Genomic DNA, 19,551 nt, shown 5'->3' with positions numbered 1-19,551 from the left:
AGTCAGTATCTAGTAGAATGAAGACACGTTCAATTCACTAAAATATGAAATAATAAAATGTGCATACCGCCAAGACAATAGCCTATACAACAAATATCTATGATCCAAAAATAAATACAGACGTACACACACATACACAAATGACCATACATACATGCATAAACGTGTACACAACATACCTCGATTACTTTTCATGCAAACGATATTTTCATTATAAAGACACAACTTTCACTAATAAATATGAACAAATTCTTCATTGAAAAACAAAATTTCAGTTGTGTACTGCCTTTATATTTATATACATACCGACATATTAGAAAACTGTTAACTATGTACAATCGTTCTAGATATCATTTACAAAAATAAGTAATTTCCGTTCCTTCCCCACCTCTCTTGAGTTTCTGTCTAACATGAAGAATGTGGTGACGATAATCACATTAAAAGGTGAAATAACCACGTCTTCAGAATCAAGAATTAAATTAGACATTATTAGACACTTGTTTTGCTATTTGCATTTATGTAGTCAAGTGATAAACACACACAAACACGTACATACGTGTTTCTGTTATGAATATACACCGGTGTGTACTCAGTAGTGCATACTCAGAAATCTCATGGGATCCAACCCAAAAATTTTAGGTTTGTGAGGAGCACGGTATTGAGTCGATGAAATTTACCCTCAAAACATACAAAAATATCCACAAAATCACCATATATATGGGTGGAAATTTTCGAGCAACGGTTTAACTAGTTTCCAGTTAGCCTGTTGTTATCAATCAAGGTTGAGAAGGCAATACCTAGTATACAGAGAAGGACAAAAGTGAGCTCTGATACATTAAGCCCGGAGATCACTAAAGCACGTGATCCAGTTGTTGTGGTTAAATTCACTATTAGCCATTATCCAACTTCAATTATCTTGTAAAAACTTGTGATTAAATAGTAATATCGAAGTGATCTGCTCAGGATGCATACATATTAACAGAAACACATCAGTCCTAGGTCTTAATATTAACAATGGCAAAATACAAACACTTGTACAAACTAAAAATGGTAATGCTATGTAGGTGGAAGTGTAACAAATAAACAAAACTAATAATAATAATCAATTGGAAATAATCAAGTTAGAAGAGAACAGTGAAGAACTAATGAGAACAGGATGATTCGTGATAGATTTAAATGAAGTCATGTAAATAAACAAAACTTGTGTTATCACTCAATCATAAACGTCTTCTTTTTGTACATGTGCATATTGATACAATTGTCTATGTATATGTGTTGAGTAGTATATGTATGTTTATAACTAAAGGTACACATATATAAATTTGCATGATATCAGACATACTAAAATTATATTATGAGTACATTTATTTTTCATGCATCAATATGCTTATGAAAAAAATAATAAGTAATACAAATGTGGTTCTTTTTTTTTTGGAAAACAACGTCACAGACTAAATCTGAATGTGACTAAATTACGTAAACAAAGGCATACAGAGAGAAAGGGAGAGAGAGAGAGATGTATATAACTGATTCATCTCAATCATTTGACCATTGATTAAAAATATCAAACCTATATAAGTTAAGAGGGCAGTATCAAACGACAGATTATACATCAGAGAATTTATTGTCAATGATTATAAGATATAATCATTTATTTTTATGAAGATTTCATTATGTAATAATGAGGATAACTTTTATTATGATTGATAAATTCAATGTTAAAAGAATCGAAGTTAGAAATGTTTCATTGTATATAGTCAAAGCTTAGTACTTTCGTTCACTACAACCCTCTTTTCGATTAAATGAATAAATGAATGACTAATTGGTATGCTTTCGACACAAGAGAAGATCATTATAACAAAAACGGCTATATACTTACTTAACAAAAAGAGATAAATATTGATTACATAGTGACAAAAAGTTATTTAACATGGGAAAGAAAACTAGAAATCTTTTGAAAATATAAATATAAAAGTGTCGTATTCAATCACTGATATGGTGTAAACCAACAAAAAAAACATTGAAAAGTAGAAAGGTAATATTAAATAAAGTATCACATATCTATAACATAGATGAAGTTCGAGGGAGTATGAATTTACTAACAACAACAATTTTATTAAACCAGTTATTGAATTGTAACCTATTAGAAGATGAATATTTGAAATAGGTAATTGCCAAGTTTTATTTACTTTTACCATAGTTACACCTTGAAAAGTTATACTGAAGTTATTCGACATGTACAGGATTAAATAAGCTTACTCGAAGATTTTGCTGATCGATCTTAGGTACACACAAATGATACAATGTTGTTAAGTGATGATGCTGAAGATATCAGAATTTATTACTCATTAACTATGAACACTGCTTCACAGCTAATCTGTGTCGATGTCTAATTTGACAACAAACAAAGATGAAGTAGTTGATCCCACTGACTATTACACTTACCTTAAGAAACTTATAAAATCTAGTGGTCTAATAGTTGATAAAACCTCAAGGAGTCATACAGAAAAGTGGTTTACTTATAACCAACTTATGCCATTTTCAGAGTGAAAACACGATGTTCCATATTGTTCTCTATTGTTTGCGGGTGTGGAATATGTCCATTGAGGATTGAAGATATGATTAAGTTGTTAGTGAGTGGCGACAAGTATCTTTGGATGTATAATGACGTATGAGTATGTATAAACTTTAATTGGTTGAAACTATTGGGTCATATATATTATGAATATTAACCAACCGCCTACCCTAACACGCTACGTTATTTGTCATGGAATCGGATCGGAAGAAAGGCAGAGATACTCGACCGAAATACAACATTGGTCCACGAATAAAATGACTGATAGTCCGAACCATGTAAAAAAAATGAGTAAGTGAAACAAGCTGGACGAAGAACAAGTCAATAAATCGTCAACTAATTAAGAATATCACCGACTGATTTGATTTAGAGTGATATTGCTGGGAAAACCTCAAGTTATCAAGTCATTTGTAAATAGATGTTACTTATTTCCTGTAATGATAGACAGAGTACATTTTTTCGAATCCATATTTCCGCTCGGCCTTTGCAGTTTCTGATTGGCCGTTATCGCCTTTAGTTTACTAATTTTCCTATGTCCCACGTTCTGCTGCTAAATGCACAGAATTATTTTACTTCAATTTTGTCCTCGTTGAATATCAAGCTTTTTCTGCACGCCTGTCTTTTTGGGTCCCGTTGTTTTAGGATTACTGCTGACACTATGTGTCAGTTGCCATTCTATCGAGTCCGCCATAGAACACAGTTATGTATTATGAGGATCTCGATCGTTCGTGATCTAATTGAATCAATCTCAAGACACAATAGATATAAGTAGTCTTTACATACTTGTTATTCAGTAAATAATAAGGAAGCTATCGTGACAAGAAAAACTGAAAACACCAATTCCAAATACTTCACCTACTTTTAACATTATCCACTTTAGTTTTGTTAACTATACATTTTATATTTGCTTTCTTAGATCATACAACATATCTGTTTGATCCAATTTATTTATAAAGTCGGATACGATTTTTTCTCTCTCTCTCTCTTAATGTTAGTTATGAAAAAACAAGTAGATGAACTGGAATGAATGGACACTTCTGTACAACGACACTATTGCTCTATTGAACAAGACAATATTTATTCATTTGTTTCACACATTAATGGCAACATAATGCATACATTAGTCTCTTTTTCTCGTGCGCATACACACAAACTTTTATAGAACGACACATATATCACAGTAAGAAAAAATGTACCGATATTCATACAAAAATAAGCACTGAAACAACATATATATATACATATATTTGTTAAGCGAAAAGTGTATTCTATTATTACCTTTTGTGCTCTTCCACTGTTGACTGATTTATTCAATCGATGAAAGATTTCGGCTAATATATCTGGTATACATTTAGAATAATTACGATTAATACTAGATGACGATGATAAAATATGTCGTTGTAACTCTATACTAAGTAAATACGGTGTAAGGTGAGAACAGTGTTCAGCCACTTCTGGACCATTATGACCATCGAAAATACCGAATGCCGTGATTGGTGAAAAATCTGTAAGACATGATTGGTCAATCTGTGTAAAGTTAAAGAAAATCAAGCAAAAAGAAAATAGATGAAAACTATACTAAGTGATGAATAGGATTGAAAATCACTAATTTTTGGCAGATTTATTAAGTTCCCTGTTAAACAATGAGCAGTAAGCTGATATCGTGAATTGATTAGACCTAGGTATGTAAATGATTGGATGACAACTCAGTGATCTGAAGGTTAAGCACTTGTCGCGAGACTTGAAGGTCCTGGGTTGGATTATTGGTAGGGTCTTGGATGTGTACTGATGAGGAGTCCTGCACAAGAATAGAACAAATGTCTAGTGTTCCCTGGTTATCAATGATTGTGTGACTGTTGTCAATTCGTTATCTAAACTACGAAAAATGACCGTCTTCACAAACCCTACATAGTAATATTTAATGTTGTTTAAAATGGAAGGAAAGAAAATGCATTCAAAATAATTGAAAGCTTAAAAGTGTCGTACAGACATTTCATTTATAGCATAGAATGCCTTGTTAGTGTTAAAAAAACAATGAATTTTAGATGAAATATTTCCTAAACATGATTAAGGTATAAAATGTTAACTGAAGAAAATGACACTTTCGGTGTGAGTTGAAAAGTTCCGAAATAGATGTATTTAGGAGAGAGCAGGAGTAGGTCAAGACATGATAGTTGTTAGATTGTCTCTCACACACAGTTTTTTAGCGATCGCAATGAACTTTCTCCATTTAACAAGCTTTTGTCAATTGGAAGTTCGTTTCATGCAACGCTTCCAATGATTTTGGAGAATAGACTTGAATATCATCAACTACTTCACTGTATACGAATCAACCGGTAGTTGAAGTCAACCAATTGTGTCATCATCCTCAATTTCGCAATTTTAACGTACACACACATATTTATACAAAACTAGCTTTGCAGTCCACAGGAATATGTTATTTGTATTTTCAATGGTTGAGATCGTGAGTCAGTTGAAGCTAGACTACCATGGAAAACCTGGGGGCACTGGATGGCCGTTTCGTCATATTGTGGAAATACTCAACAGTGCGCATCCACGATCTTGCCTCGCAACATTCCAACCCAGGACCTAACAGTCTCGCGCGCGAGCGCTTAACCACTAGACCACTGAGCCGGCCGGCATTCAACGGCGTTAATGTCTAACTCCAACTAATCCACGAAATCGAGCCACACATCCACCATTGTCATCAGTGAGTTACTATCTCACAACAGACCTGGTTGAACTCCACTGGTCACTGTTTCTCACTAGAACTCCAGGATATACCTCTTGAAGCCAGTCACTAGTGAGCATATGTTGATTAATATCAGAAAGGGGTTTTGTGGATATTATAGTAATAATATCCACAAAACCCCTTTCTGATATTATTTGTATTTGCCAAAAGAAGGCATTCATTCTTACATCAGATGACTGGATGTCTTAGCCAATCATGAAAACTGATTATTTCTTATGAATGGTAAAACTAATAAGGAGGATTAGAAGCCTTCCTAATCAAATGTTTGCAAACTGTTTACATTCATATAACGATAACGTTTTGACAGCTTAACAAAAGGATACAGAGAGAGCGATTCTTATCGTACTTGTAACTAGTTAATAGAGGTTGATCAATTCAATATGAAAATAAACAAATGGAAATTTCTGATCTTCAAGAAGCCAATAATATATCATATCCACGTAACAAATTTTGATTATTGTAACTTTAGTCTGGTAGACCAAAGTCTAATATCTGAAACTATGAATAATGAGTTTGAATCTCAGTAGGAATATCATTAGGAATTCCAAAAGTACTACCTCAGCTAACTGAATAAGATTTTATATTATTGCACCTATCTGTCTATCTACCCATCTATCAACATGTTACGTTATCTTATTTCACAACACTTTCAACCAGATATCTAATTAAGAAATCCTATCAAAATCAATAAACGTTTACTTTACACATATTTTTTAGCTGGATTATCCCTAATTATTGAAGGATCTTTCGAAAATATTTCCTTAGACAAAATTTTTAACAATCAAAACAATGGTTACCCTACTAACAAAATAGTTCGCATTTTTTCTACAATTTCAATCGGAAGATAAGTGTTTACGAGATCATACTTACCAAGTTGTTTACATATAAGTCGTAAATGGGTTCATGTGTAAAAATACTTCCCTGAATGATTAAATGAAGCCACATCAAATGAAACTACATTTAAGTGGATTAATAAATCGTTTAACATAGAGAATAAACATCTAGGAAATCTATGCATCTCTAAAGAGCATAAAACTGCAGATCATGGAATCAACCATGCTGAAACTATTGAATAATGGTCGTGTCATACCACGAAAAACTGTAAACTATTATATTCCAGCTCAATGATCTGAATGTATGTTGGGTGATTGGAGGTAGTCAACATGAAATCCTGGACCTAAATTTCATCTTAATTTGCACTTGTCAGCAGGGCGCACCTGCATTCTTGTGGGAAATTGACGTTCCCTGTAAAATTCGAACTCTTATCAGCTAGTTTCACAGTCTGAAGTATGCTGCCCGCCATAAGGCCTAAAGGCTCTGTACCCGATTGTTTGTAAGGGCCCATGAGTAGGCACTATTAAAGAGTCACGACTCAGAACTAAAGAATTATTCAATAATCTCCAGTTTCCAACCGATTGTGACAGAAATTACTTTCACACATTAAACAACAAGTTACCATTTACTATGTCTTATAACTGAAGGGAATGAAACCAACTGAGCCACTTATTTAGTTATCGATCAGCTGATAGATCATAAGAAAGATATGGACATGCAATAAATTTTTTTGTATTTTTTTTATTTTCAACAAATTGGTCAGACAAAATTCGCTTGGTTTTATAACTAGCTCCCAATTATCTATATTAAGATTGAAATCGAGATCAATCGAGAATTTTGATAGGATCGCTTTCATTGAGCTTTGGAATTATTTTTTTATAGCTGTTCCGTCTACACTTGAGAATTATCAATAGTGGAAACTTATAAAACATTCTTTAATGGACGACTATAGATCATGAAGTATGTTTCCGTGATACAGTAAACTAAATGTGAATTTTAAAAAAAATAAATACTTGCAATTTATTACACATTTATATACATAACTGTGATTTGGTTGTTCTCTGTGATATATTCATTTAGGAATCGATTGAACTTCAAATAACTAAATCGAAATCAGTGATTGAAAAGTCAATGCATCTACACTGTAACCCATATGTGAAATAATATCTAGAATGACTAAAACACCTGACATTCACAATAACTAAATCACAGGTTAATAACTCACTACTACATCCTACTTACTTTGCACTTTGTGAATCCAAGTACCATCACTGGCGCTCAGATACAAAATTGTAGCTGAAAGTCAAGTACATTAAGTTTTACTGTGCTGAAATATAGTTTGCTTAGTCCAGAAACTGAAAACAGTAGCACAATTGTATATAATTAGCTACTTACTAGAATGTAATTGTTTAATATGAGAGAATAGTTGAGCAAGTTAGAACTTTTAGAATTATTCTGCAGAAAATAATTACCAATATTTCTAATTGTAAGCTTTTAGTTAACTTACTAACTGTTGATATATATTCTACCATTAATTGATTATTCACCTATTACTCAAATTTGTATCATAAATAACTTAAATATATACAAACCATAATTTCTTATTTGTGGCATGATCTTTTAATTAGTCAATAATATGATGTGAATTTTTGAGTCATGGAACAATACAGTTATAGAGAGTAAATCAACTGTTTGCGTTTCTGTCCAGACTCATCATCGGGGATAGAAGGAACCGCATGAACTAGTAGGAGTCAGGATATCAAGTAGTTGTTGATTATTCGAATCAAGTAAAGGTCACTGATCTTGTTGGAGAAAACCCAACTCCTCGTTAATGTCGACTATAATTGAGTGATTTTAATGCACGGGCATACTTAGTAGGTATATAAAAAGTTGAATTCATAACAGTAATGACAACAATTGGCGATTTTAAAAAGTACTCATTTATTAGTATGCTTACATGGCTTTTATACGAGGGAACATAAGACAGTAAATCCGCAACAGCAAACCAACGATCTTCTTGACGTCTACGTCTGTTCACAATTGAATGTGTATCCAATAATAAATTTAATGGATTCAGTGAAGCACGTGAATAATAATATTGACATAATGTTTTGTCTGTTGTATCATGACATAGCTTAATAGCTTTCTTCAATGATTCTAAAGCGACTGTTTGTATATAGCCAAAATCATAATTATCTAATTGTAATTATTAGTTGGTTCGGGTGAGACGAAAGGTGAAAGACACCGAGTAATAAATGAAGAAAAAAAGAGAATAAACAGAGATAATTAATTGTAATACTACGTAAAAAACATTGAGAATATTGATATAATACGAAACACTAAATATGCACTCAAAGTTGTTGACAAGGAGGATAAGCTAACCAAATAAAATTTATGTGCACATGAGGACTGATAAAGTCAGTCAGTAATCATCAACATAGAGATGAACAAAAACGTAATTTACCCCAAGTTCCCGTACTACGACAACACGACGAGATGAAATTAAAATGATGAAGGAGTTGAAATAATGTGATAACAATGATAATGAGAAAGACTAAATATTGAAAATATGGTTCCAAAAGACGGAATGAAAAGGTAGGTATGAAGGAATATTAGAATTCAAGATCGAGTGAAAGATAGAGTAAATCCATCTGTGTCACTATGACCGACTCTGACCCATGTCACTTAAAGTCTCCAACCACTGACTGTGGTTACTATGAGGACTCGGACCAAGTTATCTGCATATACAAAAATAGCTCAGGCCAATAGTCAGTGGCTTAGAGGACTGATGCCATGCTTTGGTTTGGCCGCTTCTAGCCACGTCATCAATAACGCAAGTTAGCAAACACTAACCGCGATTTCTGACTCCGTGTCGAGACTTCATCAAGTACCAACCCACCAGGACTGAGACTTCCAATGATAGTGAAACAGTCAATACACTCAACTAATTTACTCCATATCACTGGGTTAGGGATCGACGCACACCAGTACTGAAGAAATATTTTGCATTTGCAGGGAGAAAAGTGTATCCTGGAAATGCTCATACTGTTGCTCAAGAAGATCAAAGAACTCTAGATCTTGTCAGCGACTTCATCAAGCTAAACAATTTTGACAGTAATAAAATTTTGGTGACGGAATAAAAGGAATAAGTTTACGTAAAAAATTACAGTCATATATACATTGATGTGGTGGTTAGTGGATGTCACTTGACCCTTGATTAATGAAGTAGCAGTTGGGGCAGGGTCCCAACCTTCTGTATAACAGTCGAGATTCGAGTCCTTTCATCTCCTCAAAAATAAAAACTATCTCTTAACACTTCGAATAATTCGAAACCTGTTCACATGACACATTATTTACTTTGTAGAACCTAATCGATCATTTATTGTCGTCATATTATATAAGGGCATGATGAGTGAGATACCTGTATAAACAGTCCATCTCAATAACCAAAGAGAATTGGTTTGCTAAACTCGATAACCAACAATTTGTAACATTGTAGACTAGGCCACTAACTATGAACGATGATACTAAGATTCGTAAGGGTTTGTATATTCTTATTGTTGACACTTAGAGGCACGGAATACAAAAGGACATTTCAAAAGCCAACTCGTCACAAGATACAATTATTTCTAGATGTATATTCCAATTGGGATGCATCAATACATGTTTAAATCGAAGATTTGGATAACTACCTTTAAAATGATAAGTCATACGTTATGGGTTCTATCGACAACCGCTACTTAATTAGCACGAAAACCGAATTATCTAACCTGGAACAAACTTTATTATTATTAGTATTGATATTATTACTGGAGGACAGTCAGAAAGTATTCGTTAATTTCTAAATAAATATTTAAGTTAATTATTAATTTTAGAAGCGACCTAAATATCTTATATTAAAATTATTGAATAGAATTTCAGAAAACTCGATCAGGTTTGTGTTGTGTGCCATAAACGCCACCTGTCGGACGATGATGACTGGTGACTTTAATCGACCCCATCAACTTCAGTAGACGATGAAGATTTCGGACTAGTTTCTCATTGGGTAGCTTATTGGTCCAGCTTAGTCGAAATTGTGCTGCTGTACATTACTAAGCTAAGAAAAACAGTAGTGTACAGACCGACAGAAAGAATAATACAAAGTCTGGACTATTGATATCAAGATTTCAATTAATAGATACAAAAAGGGATCGGAACAAGAAATGAAGTAGTCAATCACTAAGATTTAGCTAATTTATTGACCCTGAGATATTTTTCATCTTACTGTGTTCACAAAACCCACTGATTGATCAGCAGCACAAAATAATGAAAAGGCAAGTGATAGAAAAACGTTTTTGGTGATGACCACGTAACGGTTTCTTGAAAAACGGATTGAATAAACCTTATCCACAAACCGGCCATAAGTCATACCCAATAAGATATAATATAAACATTGCCACTTAGTTAAAAAAAGTCAGGATTGAGCCAGAGCTCTTAATATTTGAAGTCAAGTGTGACAATCACTCAAGACAAAATAACAGGTAGTAACTGCATTTAGTAACTTAACTTTGTGCCTTACTTCACCTCTAAGTATAACTAAAGTATCAGGAATTTCACAAACAACATACACAAACGCGATTGTAAGTCCGAATGTGAAAAGAAGACTTTAGGTATTAAAGAAGTTTGTTAATATTGTTTCGTAGGAATTAAAATGTAATATCTTGAACCTTACTAAACAAATTACAGATAAGCCTGATAAATATCAATTGCAACAATTCGTGATACTAATGCCAAACAGGCAAAACTCACAGAAATGTCTGAAAGATTTACGTTATTTTTTTAGCAAGAAAACGACAAAAACGAATTCAGGAGCTTTCTGTGCTCACCACACCTTCAGCGAAGTTCCTCTTCATTAATTACACAGATTTCCAGAAGTAATAGCATCGATGTCTGTGAGAATTTCGAATGGGTCATTCCCTACTTTCTTCCAGTGTGATTCCTATTATACCTCTTTCCAATTATTATTCTTATTGATGTGATCGAACATTAGAAACTTGGCTTTATAAGCTGCACTGGATTAAATTTTCAATATTACCCTGATTGAATGAACATGTATAAATCACTACCGTTAAAGTTTGATTACTTTTTTAATGATGAGTGAATAGAAACGAGAAAGATTAGAAAAGAACACCTTTGAAAAGTGGTTGTCTTATTATTTTTATTGATTTAATAGGAATAGATAAATAATAAACAAACTTAAGATGATTTTATTTCATCGTAGATATAACTACATATGAAGATGTGCGAAATGATGATCGAAACATAGTCATCAATACATAATGACCTCCTAGAATAAAAAAATCTATGCATAAAAGCTAGATTTAGTTTTATTAAAGAATGGTCGGAATTGGACAATTAACACCGAGTACCGAGTACGAGCACTTACCTGTGAAAATGTTCGTTTAACAGTAAACAATTTCAGAAATAAACTTAAGCGAATTCAGGACGGTGAAAACAACAGATCTATCGGTCAAGAGTATTTTAAAATAGGAACCCTAAGATTGAAACAAGTATCTTCTGTTAAACACCAGGCTAAAAATATAATCCAACACCAATAAGATATATTTGTGACAGTTGGTGGTTCACTTCATGTGAACAAAGTATTTTTTTAAGGACAAAGCACAGTAGAAACACTTTGATTTAGACATGAAATAGGGAGGACGAAAATTCATTAATGTATAGCGCTGTTGACTTTTACGAACAAGTGAATATGGTCAAAATTAATAAAAACAAGCGTATATTTGTAATATCCTAATGAGAAAATCAGATTTTTTGACGTTTTACGACCCAGTGTAAGCCACTTCTTCAGAGAACAAATGACCAATATATTCCATCCATTTTTTTCATTGTCCACAAATGATAAATGCATGCCTAGTTATCGAGTTCAAACAAATTGCCTTTTTTCATTTTTTCTTTCTATTTCATTATTACAACAAATTTAAAAAGTAAAAGAAATGTACATTTTGCTTATCTAGACAATACAAAAAGAATATTATAATCAACATCACTTTTGAAAGTAGTGTTTGTCTTTATGTGTGAGGATAAATATGGTGTAGTAACTAAATAAAAGATGATAATCTAGTTCCAAGTCTGTGGGAAAGATGAATCTAATCCGTAAAAGTATTATAATGACAATTTCTTTTGACACACTAATAATCACATCTAATTTACTACAGAAGCTTTAGGATTAAAGATATAAAAGGCAAGTACTCAATCTATTGACATCAGTGTTTAATTGATAGTAAAGTTTGATTTATTTGGAAATTGTTCTGGCAACAATTTTTAAAAATTAAGATGTGAAAAAGTGGTTATTTTATTTTCAGATTTTTTGTCAGTCTCCATGTTTAAACCCTTTTCGGAGAGTTAACTTAAAACTTCAGGGCTATACAATGAGAATGGTGTCTTCCAAGTAGTTGGTGATAAGTAAAGAGTAACATCTGTTTATTCCGGATCACACTACACAAAACCAAATCGACCATATTTGCATCAACAAAAGGTTCAGGAGGACTATAGAGGACGTGAGAACTAAGAGAGGAGCTGATATAGCATCAGATCATCACTTGCTGGTCGCCAAGATGAAATTGAAACTCAAGAAGCACTGCACAACGAGGCGGACAACATCACAAAAGTTCAATACGGCCTTTCTTCAGGATACTGACAAACTCAACAAACTCTAGATAGTCCTCAGCAATAAGTTACAAGCCTTTCATGATCTACTCAATGGAGAAGGAACTACTGTGGAGAGCAATTGGAAGGGGATCAAAGAGGCAATCACTTCAACATGTCATGAGGTCCTAGGTCACAAGAAGCACCACCACAAGGAATGGATCACTGTTGATACACTGGATAAGATTCAAGAAAGAAGGAACAAGAAGGCAGCGATCAATACCAGCCGAACAAGAGCAGAAAAAGTCAAGGCACAAGCTGAATACACAGAAGTAAACGAACAAGTGAAGAGGAGCATCAGAACCGACAAACGTAAATATGTGGAAGATTTAGCAACGACGGCGGAAAAGGCTGCAAGAGAAGGAAACATGAGACAATTGTATGACAAGGCAAAGAAACTCGCTGGAAATTACCGTAAACCAGAACTACCAGTGAGAAGCAAGGAAGGCAAGGTAATCACCAACATTGGAGAACAGCAAAACAGGTGGGTAGAACACTTCAAAGAACTCTTGAATCGACAAGCCCCACTGAACCCACCCAACATCGAAACAGCACCCACGGACCTCCCAATCGATGTTGGCCCACCAACAATTGAAGAGATAAGCATAGCCATCAGATAAATCAAGAGTGGCAAGGCAGCAGGACCAGACAACATTCCAGCAGAGGCACTAAAAGCAGACGTAACGGCAACTGCAAGGATACTCCACATTCTCTTCAATAAGATTTGGGATGAGGAACAAGTACCAAAAGACTGGAAATAAGGACTTCTGATCAAAATAACGAAGAAAGGCGATCTCAGCAAGTGTGATAACTACAGGGGCATCACTCTTCTCTCAATATCGGGAAAAGTCTTCAACAGGGTATTGTTAAACAGGATGAAGGACTACGTAGACGCCCAACTTCGTGACCAACAGGCTGGATTTCGTAAGGATTGATCATGTACAGACCAAATCGCAACTCTACGGATCATTGTGGAACAATTAATTGAATGGAATTCATCACTCTACATCAACTTCATTGACTACGAAAAGGCATTTGATAGCGTGGACAGAACAACACTATGGAAACTTCTCCGACACTACGGCGTGCCTCAGAAGATAGTCACTATCATACGGAATTCGTATGATGAATTAAACTGCAAAATCGTGCATGGAGGACAGTTGACAAAATCGTTCGAAGTAAAGACCGGTGTCAGGCAAGGTTGCTTACTCTCACCCTTTCTCTTCCTCCTGGTGATCGACTGGATCATGAAGACGTCAACGTCTGAAGGTAAGCGCGGGATACAATGGACATCTAAGATGCTGTTGGATGATCTAGACTTCGCAGACGATCTGGCCCTTCTATCCCAAACGCAACAACAGATGCAGGAGAAGACGAACAGTGTGGCAGCAGCCTCAGCAGCAGTAGGTCTCAATATACACAAAGGGAAAAGCAGGATTCTCCGATACAACACAGAATGCACCAATCCAATCACAATTGACGGAGAAGATTTGGAAGATGTAAAAACCTTTACATATTTGGGCAGCATCATTGATGAACATGGTGGATCTGATGCAGATGTGAATGCGCGGATCGGCAAAGCAAGAGCAGCATATTTACAACTGAGGAACATCTGGAACTCAAAGCAACTGTCAACCAACACCAAGGTCAGGATTTTCAATACAAATGTCAAGACAGTTCTACTATATGGGGCAGAAACCTGGAGAACTACAAAAGCCATCATCCAGAAAATACAGGTGTTTATTAACAGCTGTCTACGCAAAATACTTCAGATCCATTGGCCGGACACTATTAGCAACAACGTACTGTGGGAGAGAACAAACCAGATCCCAGCGGAGGAAGAAATCAGGAAGAAGCGCTGGAAGTGGATAGGACACACATTGAGGAAAGCACCTAACTGCGTCACAAGACAAGCCCTCACATGGAATCCTCAAGGTCAAAGGTGGAGAAGAGGAAGACCAAAGAACACATTACGCCGGGAAATGGAAATAGACATGAGAAAAATGAACAAGAATTGGATGGAACTAGAAAAGAAGGCTGAGGACAGAGTGGGTTGGAGAATGCTGGTCTGCGGCCTATGCTCCATTAGGAGTAGCAGGCGTAAGTAAGTGAGTAAGTAAGTAACATCTGTTTATTAATGTGCAGAATTTAAATAGATATAAAAATGAAAGAAACATATAGAAGTGAAAATTGTGGGATGATAAAACTCCGAATACAAATGTGAACAAATTAACTTAAGAATAGCATGCTTTACAGTCATCGTTAGGAAAATTAACATTTCAAACAGGGTTTTGTTGTAATAAGAAATCGATGTTAGAAATTTTATTGCCTGATAAGAATAAAGCAAGGTTTGATATTTAAGTATACCTATCAGTGATTATTTAATCCGTGAAAATTTCCAAATTAATTAACACTTAAAAGGCCATTTAAAAGTAAACAAATGTTTTATAACTTACCGGAATTCATAGATCTAATAACATCAACTAGGCTTGTCCACACTTCTGGAACATAGCTCAAAAATGAAAAACTTTCTTTCTCACTAAAAGTCAATACTAGTAAGAAAAACTAAATAAAAAATAACTTACAGATTCAAGCATTGCTTTTGTGCTAATGATAAGATATATGCCATAACATACCGTCTAGGAATGTGCTTCACAACATGACGACAACGAACAGTGACAACTTCTGCATTACATAGTGGCTTTGAGTTATGTACAGACAATTTTGTCGCCATAAGGAAAACAGCGTTTTGAAGATCGTCCATTAAGTCGTACTTTCCAAATTAAGAGGTTAACTTGACTGTTATCCAAGAATAATTATGATCAGTTGTATACAGTTGAAAAAATGCAAAATAATCCCAGAACAACAGGAAGGATCTATAAAGAGAAATAAGGGGGAACTTATCACTAATGTTGAATGTGTTAGTGAAATTAATCTGCTCAAAAAATGTGAATAGATTTATACTTTTTAAAAAAATGCAACATTTTGACCAAATATGGAGGTTTATGTACTAGAATTTGAGCAACACCTGCGGATTGATGACACAATTTGCTCTCGTAACTGGTTGTTAGGGATGAGTTCTAACTCAACATCCACATGCTGATAGGTAGGTATCAAACGACGTGGAAACATTGGGTTGGAAATTTACCGTATTGCAAAATAGCTACTGACAAAAGAAAACATGATTTTGCCCTCATGCAATAACAGAAAACGTGTCTTTTTTCGACAACTTATGTTTAGTGCCTCTTCGTCTTCGATCTGTTAAAATAATGAGTGAACGGAAGCTCATGACCACAACTGAATTCGTAGTGAGCTAATTGAATCGCCTTCTAGCTTCGCAACAACATTTGCATATAGATGAAGTTGTTTTATTTATCTTGAAATATTGTTTGTCACTGGTCTTTCAGGACTGTCGAAACTTCGAAGATAAGTTCAGTGATCGCTGCGAACAAGAGACTAATTCTCTATCAGTTGACTGACTAATAAATATATCCCGAAGTATTATTTTAGATTTGGAGAGGACAAAACAATCCAAACACTATCCCATCGATGTGCAAAACGTTCAAAATATAGCACTTTGCTGGAACATGACTATTATTATTATACTTTCTGTCAAAAGAAATTTTCGCGTTGATGTTAATGAAAAGCCGGATGAAAGTCACTTCTGTGAACATGTCTATTATATTACTACATATATTTGGACGAAGCGGTAGTCCTTGAAGAATATTAATCAGTACATTTGTTTCCGACAATCTTGCCGTTTAAGCCGAAATACAAAACCATACTTGGAAGTTTGATGTGAGTGAATGCGGATATATTTCTGACGGTGTAATGAACCAAGTCACACAAATAGAGCAAAACCGTGTCTTCTTGTTGAAAAGGTCTAATTAATAAACAGATGTAAAGAATCCTATCAATCACAGTATTAGTTAATACGATCGATGTTATTTTCTCGATCGAGGAAAGCCATTGCTCTGAAGGTGTTGAGGAATCATCAAAACTGTGAAATACTAGTACAGCATAATAACATTCTCAAGGAAAATGACTATCATGATGACTAAAAAACCATCCACTAAATATCTATATAAGTAGTGAAATTATATTCCTTAAAATAGTATTTGTGTCACTAACAACTAATTTCGACACCAAATGACTTACAGGTTTTGTCAAAATATGACTAAAATAAGAAATCTTCAATTCAAATAAAACAATATTATTACTAGACCTGAGATCTCAACAACAATTGCAGAAACTCAAGGTCAACGAGTACCTTGAATGACCGCTACATTCGGTTTCAATATGCAATATCCATTGTCATCAGTTATAAAGGCAGCAGATGGGTGGACTTGTGTTAATCCCTACCGTTTTTTCTTCAGTGAAAGTCCAGCTTCTCCTTAAAAATGTTTAGTAATGGGGCTGATAGTACTAGTTCGAGTAGGGTGTTGACCACTCGATGAGAAAAACGGAACCCCACTTTGAGTTTATTAGATCTCGGTTTTTGAACCTCCTTGCTATGACCCCCAAGATTATCAGCGATGGAGGGAGACAAAAAGATTAGACATATTATCATCCAAATCGTAGTCGAAGATACGGAATGCCAGTAAAGGGTCACTTTGCGTTATTCGATACGACAAGATCAAAAGGTTTAGGCGTCTTAAGCGCTCGTAGTATGGGATTTTGGAAATGACCTCTACAAATTTTTTTCACATGCTGAACACGCTCAAGTGAGTTGGTATCTTAATTTGACATGGACTAGCCGCTTGGATACAGTACTCTAAGTGTGGCCTTACTGACAATTTATGTAAGCGTTTGTATGTTCCTTTCCTATCCTACTCATCACATGTCTGTAACTTATTTTTTCGGCTATAAATATTGATCAAGGCTTTATTAAATGAAGTTGGCTCACATTCCTTCTCCACTCCACGTTATTTCGATTCGCTCTCTTCTCTTTCTTAGTTACGTTCCTCTGAATGTCTGTCTAGATCAATGAGTGAATAAAATATACGTATTCAAAACTTCATTCTCGCATTCAACTTATTTAATTCTGTTATACATTGACGCGAGTTAAGTCGATAATATTATACTAGGATTGACTATATTTATGTTTCAATAGCAATCACAAACGATACAACTGGAGTCAGATCATAGGCCCCAATAAAGCGGTGAGCCGGCCGACAACGAACCTAACGCAGCAAAATATGTCGTTGATAAACCTTCTGCACTTCATTCTTTCGACGAAAAAACTCAGAGAATCCGGCTCATTCGATAAACAATGCAGTTTTGACCATACAACCGAATCAGAAAGAGATCATGGCACCAATAAAATTTGAATGCTCGGCGAAGTGACCACAACGCACGAAACACTTTGTTAGCTGCTGCGCTGCAATGAGTAGTTGTTTTCGAGTTGTGAATTACTATAACCCCTAAGTCGTTATGTTCCTGAACACATGGAACAGGTGTACCATCGATAGTATACTGATAACTGTTACGCAGCCCGATGTGTATGAGCACTCTCCTTCTATTACTGATTCCTAAGCTTCAAAATTCAGACCATCTAACTTACTCGTCTAGGTCAGTTTGAAGATCAAAATGATCAGCCCCACTTCACTTGACATCATCCGCAAACAATAATGTCGACGATTTAGGCAGTCGCGGTAATTCATTGATATGGAGGAGGAAAAGCTATTTAAACAAGTGGGTGTTTTGAATCAATACAGGAGGGAAATATAATTGGTTCAAAGTAATATAAAATATGGTTTGGGCTTAAATGGTAATAAAGATAAATATGTGTGAAAAATAAAATAGAAGGTACATAGTAACGTCGAAATTACAAGAAAACAGTGGTTTCAACGTCATTTTGCGGCTAAATACACAAACAGCGTGTGTGCCTGCACTTTCTGGTCACATCATATTGTATAGCCGTCCCATACAGAACTTACACGGTGTCTGAAATTCTGTTATTTCCAATGTGAACCGTCATCAGGAAATTGGTTAAAATTTCGATAACTTCGACAGTGTCGAGTAAAAAGATCGATTTGTGATGGAATGGGCCTTATCTCCCCTCTCTCCCAAAAATTTAAAAATGGATTGTTCTCATTGTTTTAAGAGGTACTGTGTCTACGGTGAATACCTCACTTTTATCACCCTAGATTTGTTTAGATCATACACACACTTACGGTTTGATTTTTGACGATATGTCTAGTTTAATTATTTATCGAAAAAGGAGTTAGGTATTATCATTTTTTGGCTAGTAAGGCCTCCACAGTTTATTGACAACATAAATCTCCAAGTTAGTCGGCTTGTTTAAACCACAAGTTGTAAGTGGTAGTTCAGTCAACTTGAATATTTTGATTCAACTGGTCTGCAGGAACCTCATAATTCCCCATACCTTTTAGTTGTATTTATTCATCTGTATTAGATGATCTGCAGCTCTACTCCCTTCTTGAAACTTTCCATGAATTATAGCTTCTGCTTACTGACAGAAGCAGACGGTTCGTCTAATAGTCATTATTTGAAATGTCATGAATATTTATCATGCCGATGAGCCATGGTTCCTATGATGAAAATTTAGTCCCGGGTGATTTAGTCCCTCGTTTATGAATAGCTAATTGGACACAAAAATATAAAAATTGTGGATAATCCTGATGGTGATGTCTCATATTTCATGGTAGTGACCTTATATGAC

General features: G+C 34.8%; 1 protein-coding gene across 1 annotated transcript in view; it reads right to left on the bottom strand.

Moving 5' to 3' along the window:
- The window catches only part of MS3_00008053 (uncharacterized protein), a 29,794-nt gene extending 12,637 nt beyond the window's left edge, over nt 1-17,157 (bottom strand). The window contains exons 1-5 of the mRNA XM_051216391.1: nt 17,025-17,157; nt 15,452-15,742; nt 15,323-15,405; nt 8,119-8,357; nt 3,854-4,102 (exon numbers count right to left, since the gene is read on the bottom strand). Of these exons, the coding sequence (XP_051066983.1) occupies nt 3,854-4,102; nt 8,119-8,357; nt 15,323-15,405; nt 15,452-15,630 (750 nt within the window). The 5' untranslated portion in view covers nt 15,631-15,742; nt 17,025-17,157. The remainder of the gene's footprint in view (nt 1-3,853; nt 4,103-8,118; nt 8,358-15,322; nt 15,406-15,451; nt 15,743-17,024) is intronic.
- Nucleotides 17,158-19,551: the final 2,394 nt, after the last annotated feature.

The sequence above is a fragment of the Schistosoma haematobium genome, chromosome 4, assembly GCF_000699445.3.
Source record: "Schistosoma haematobium chromosome 4, whole genome shotgun sequence".
NCBI lineage: Eukaryota > Metazoa > Platyhelminthes > Trematoda > Strigeidida > Schistosomatidae > Schistosoma > Schistosoma haematobium.
Note: the sequence above shows the minus strand (reverse complement) of the source record. Positions and strands in the feature narration are given on the sequence as shown.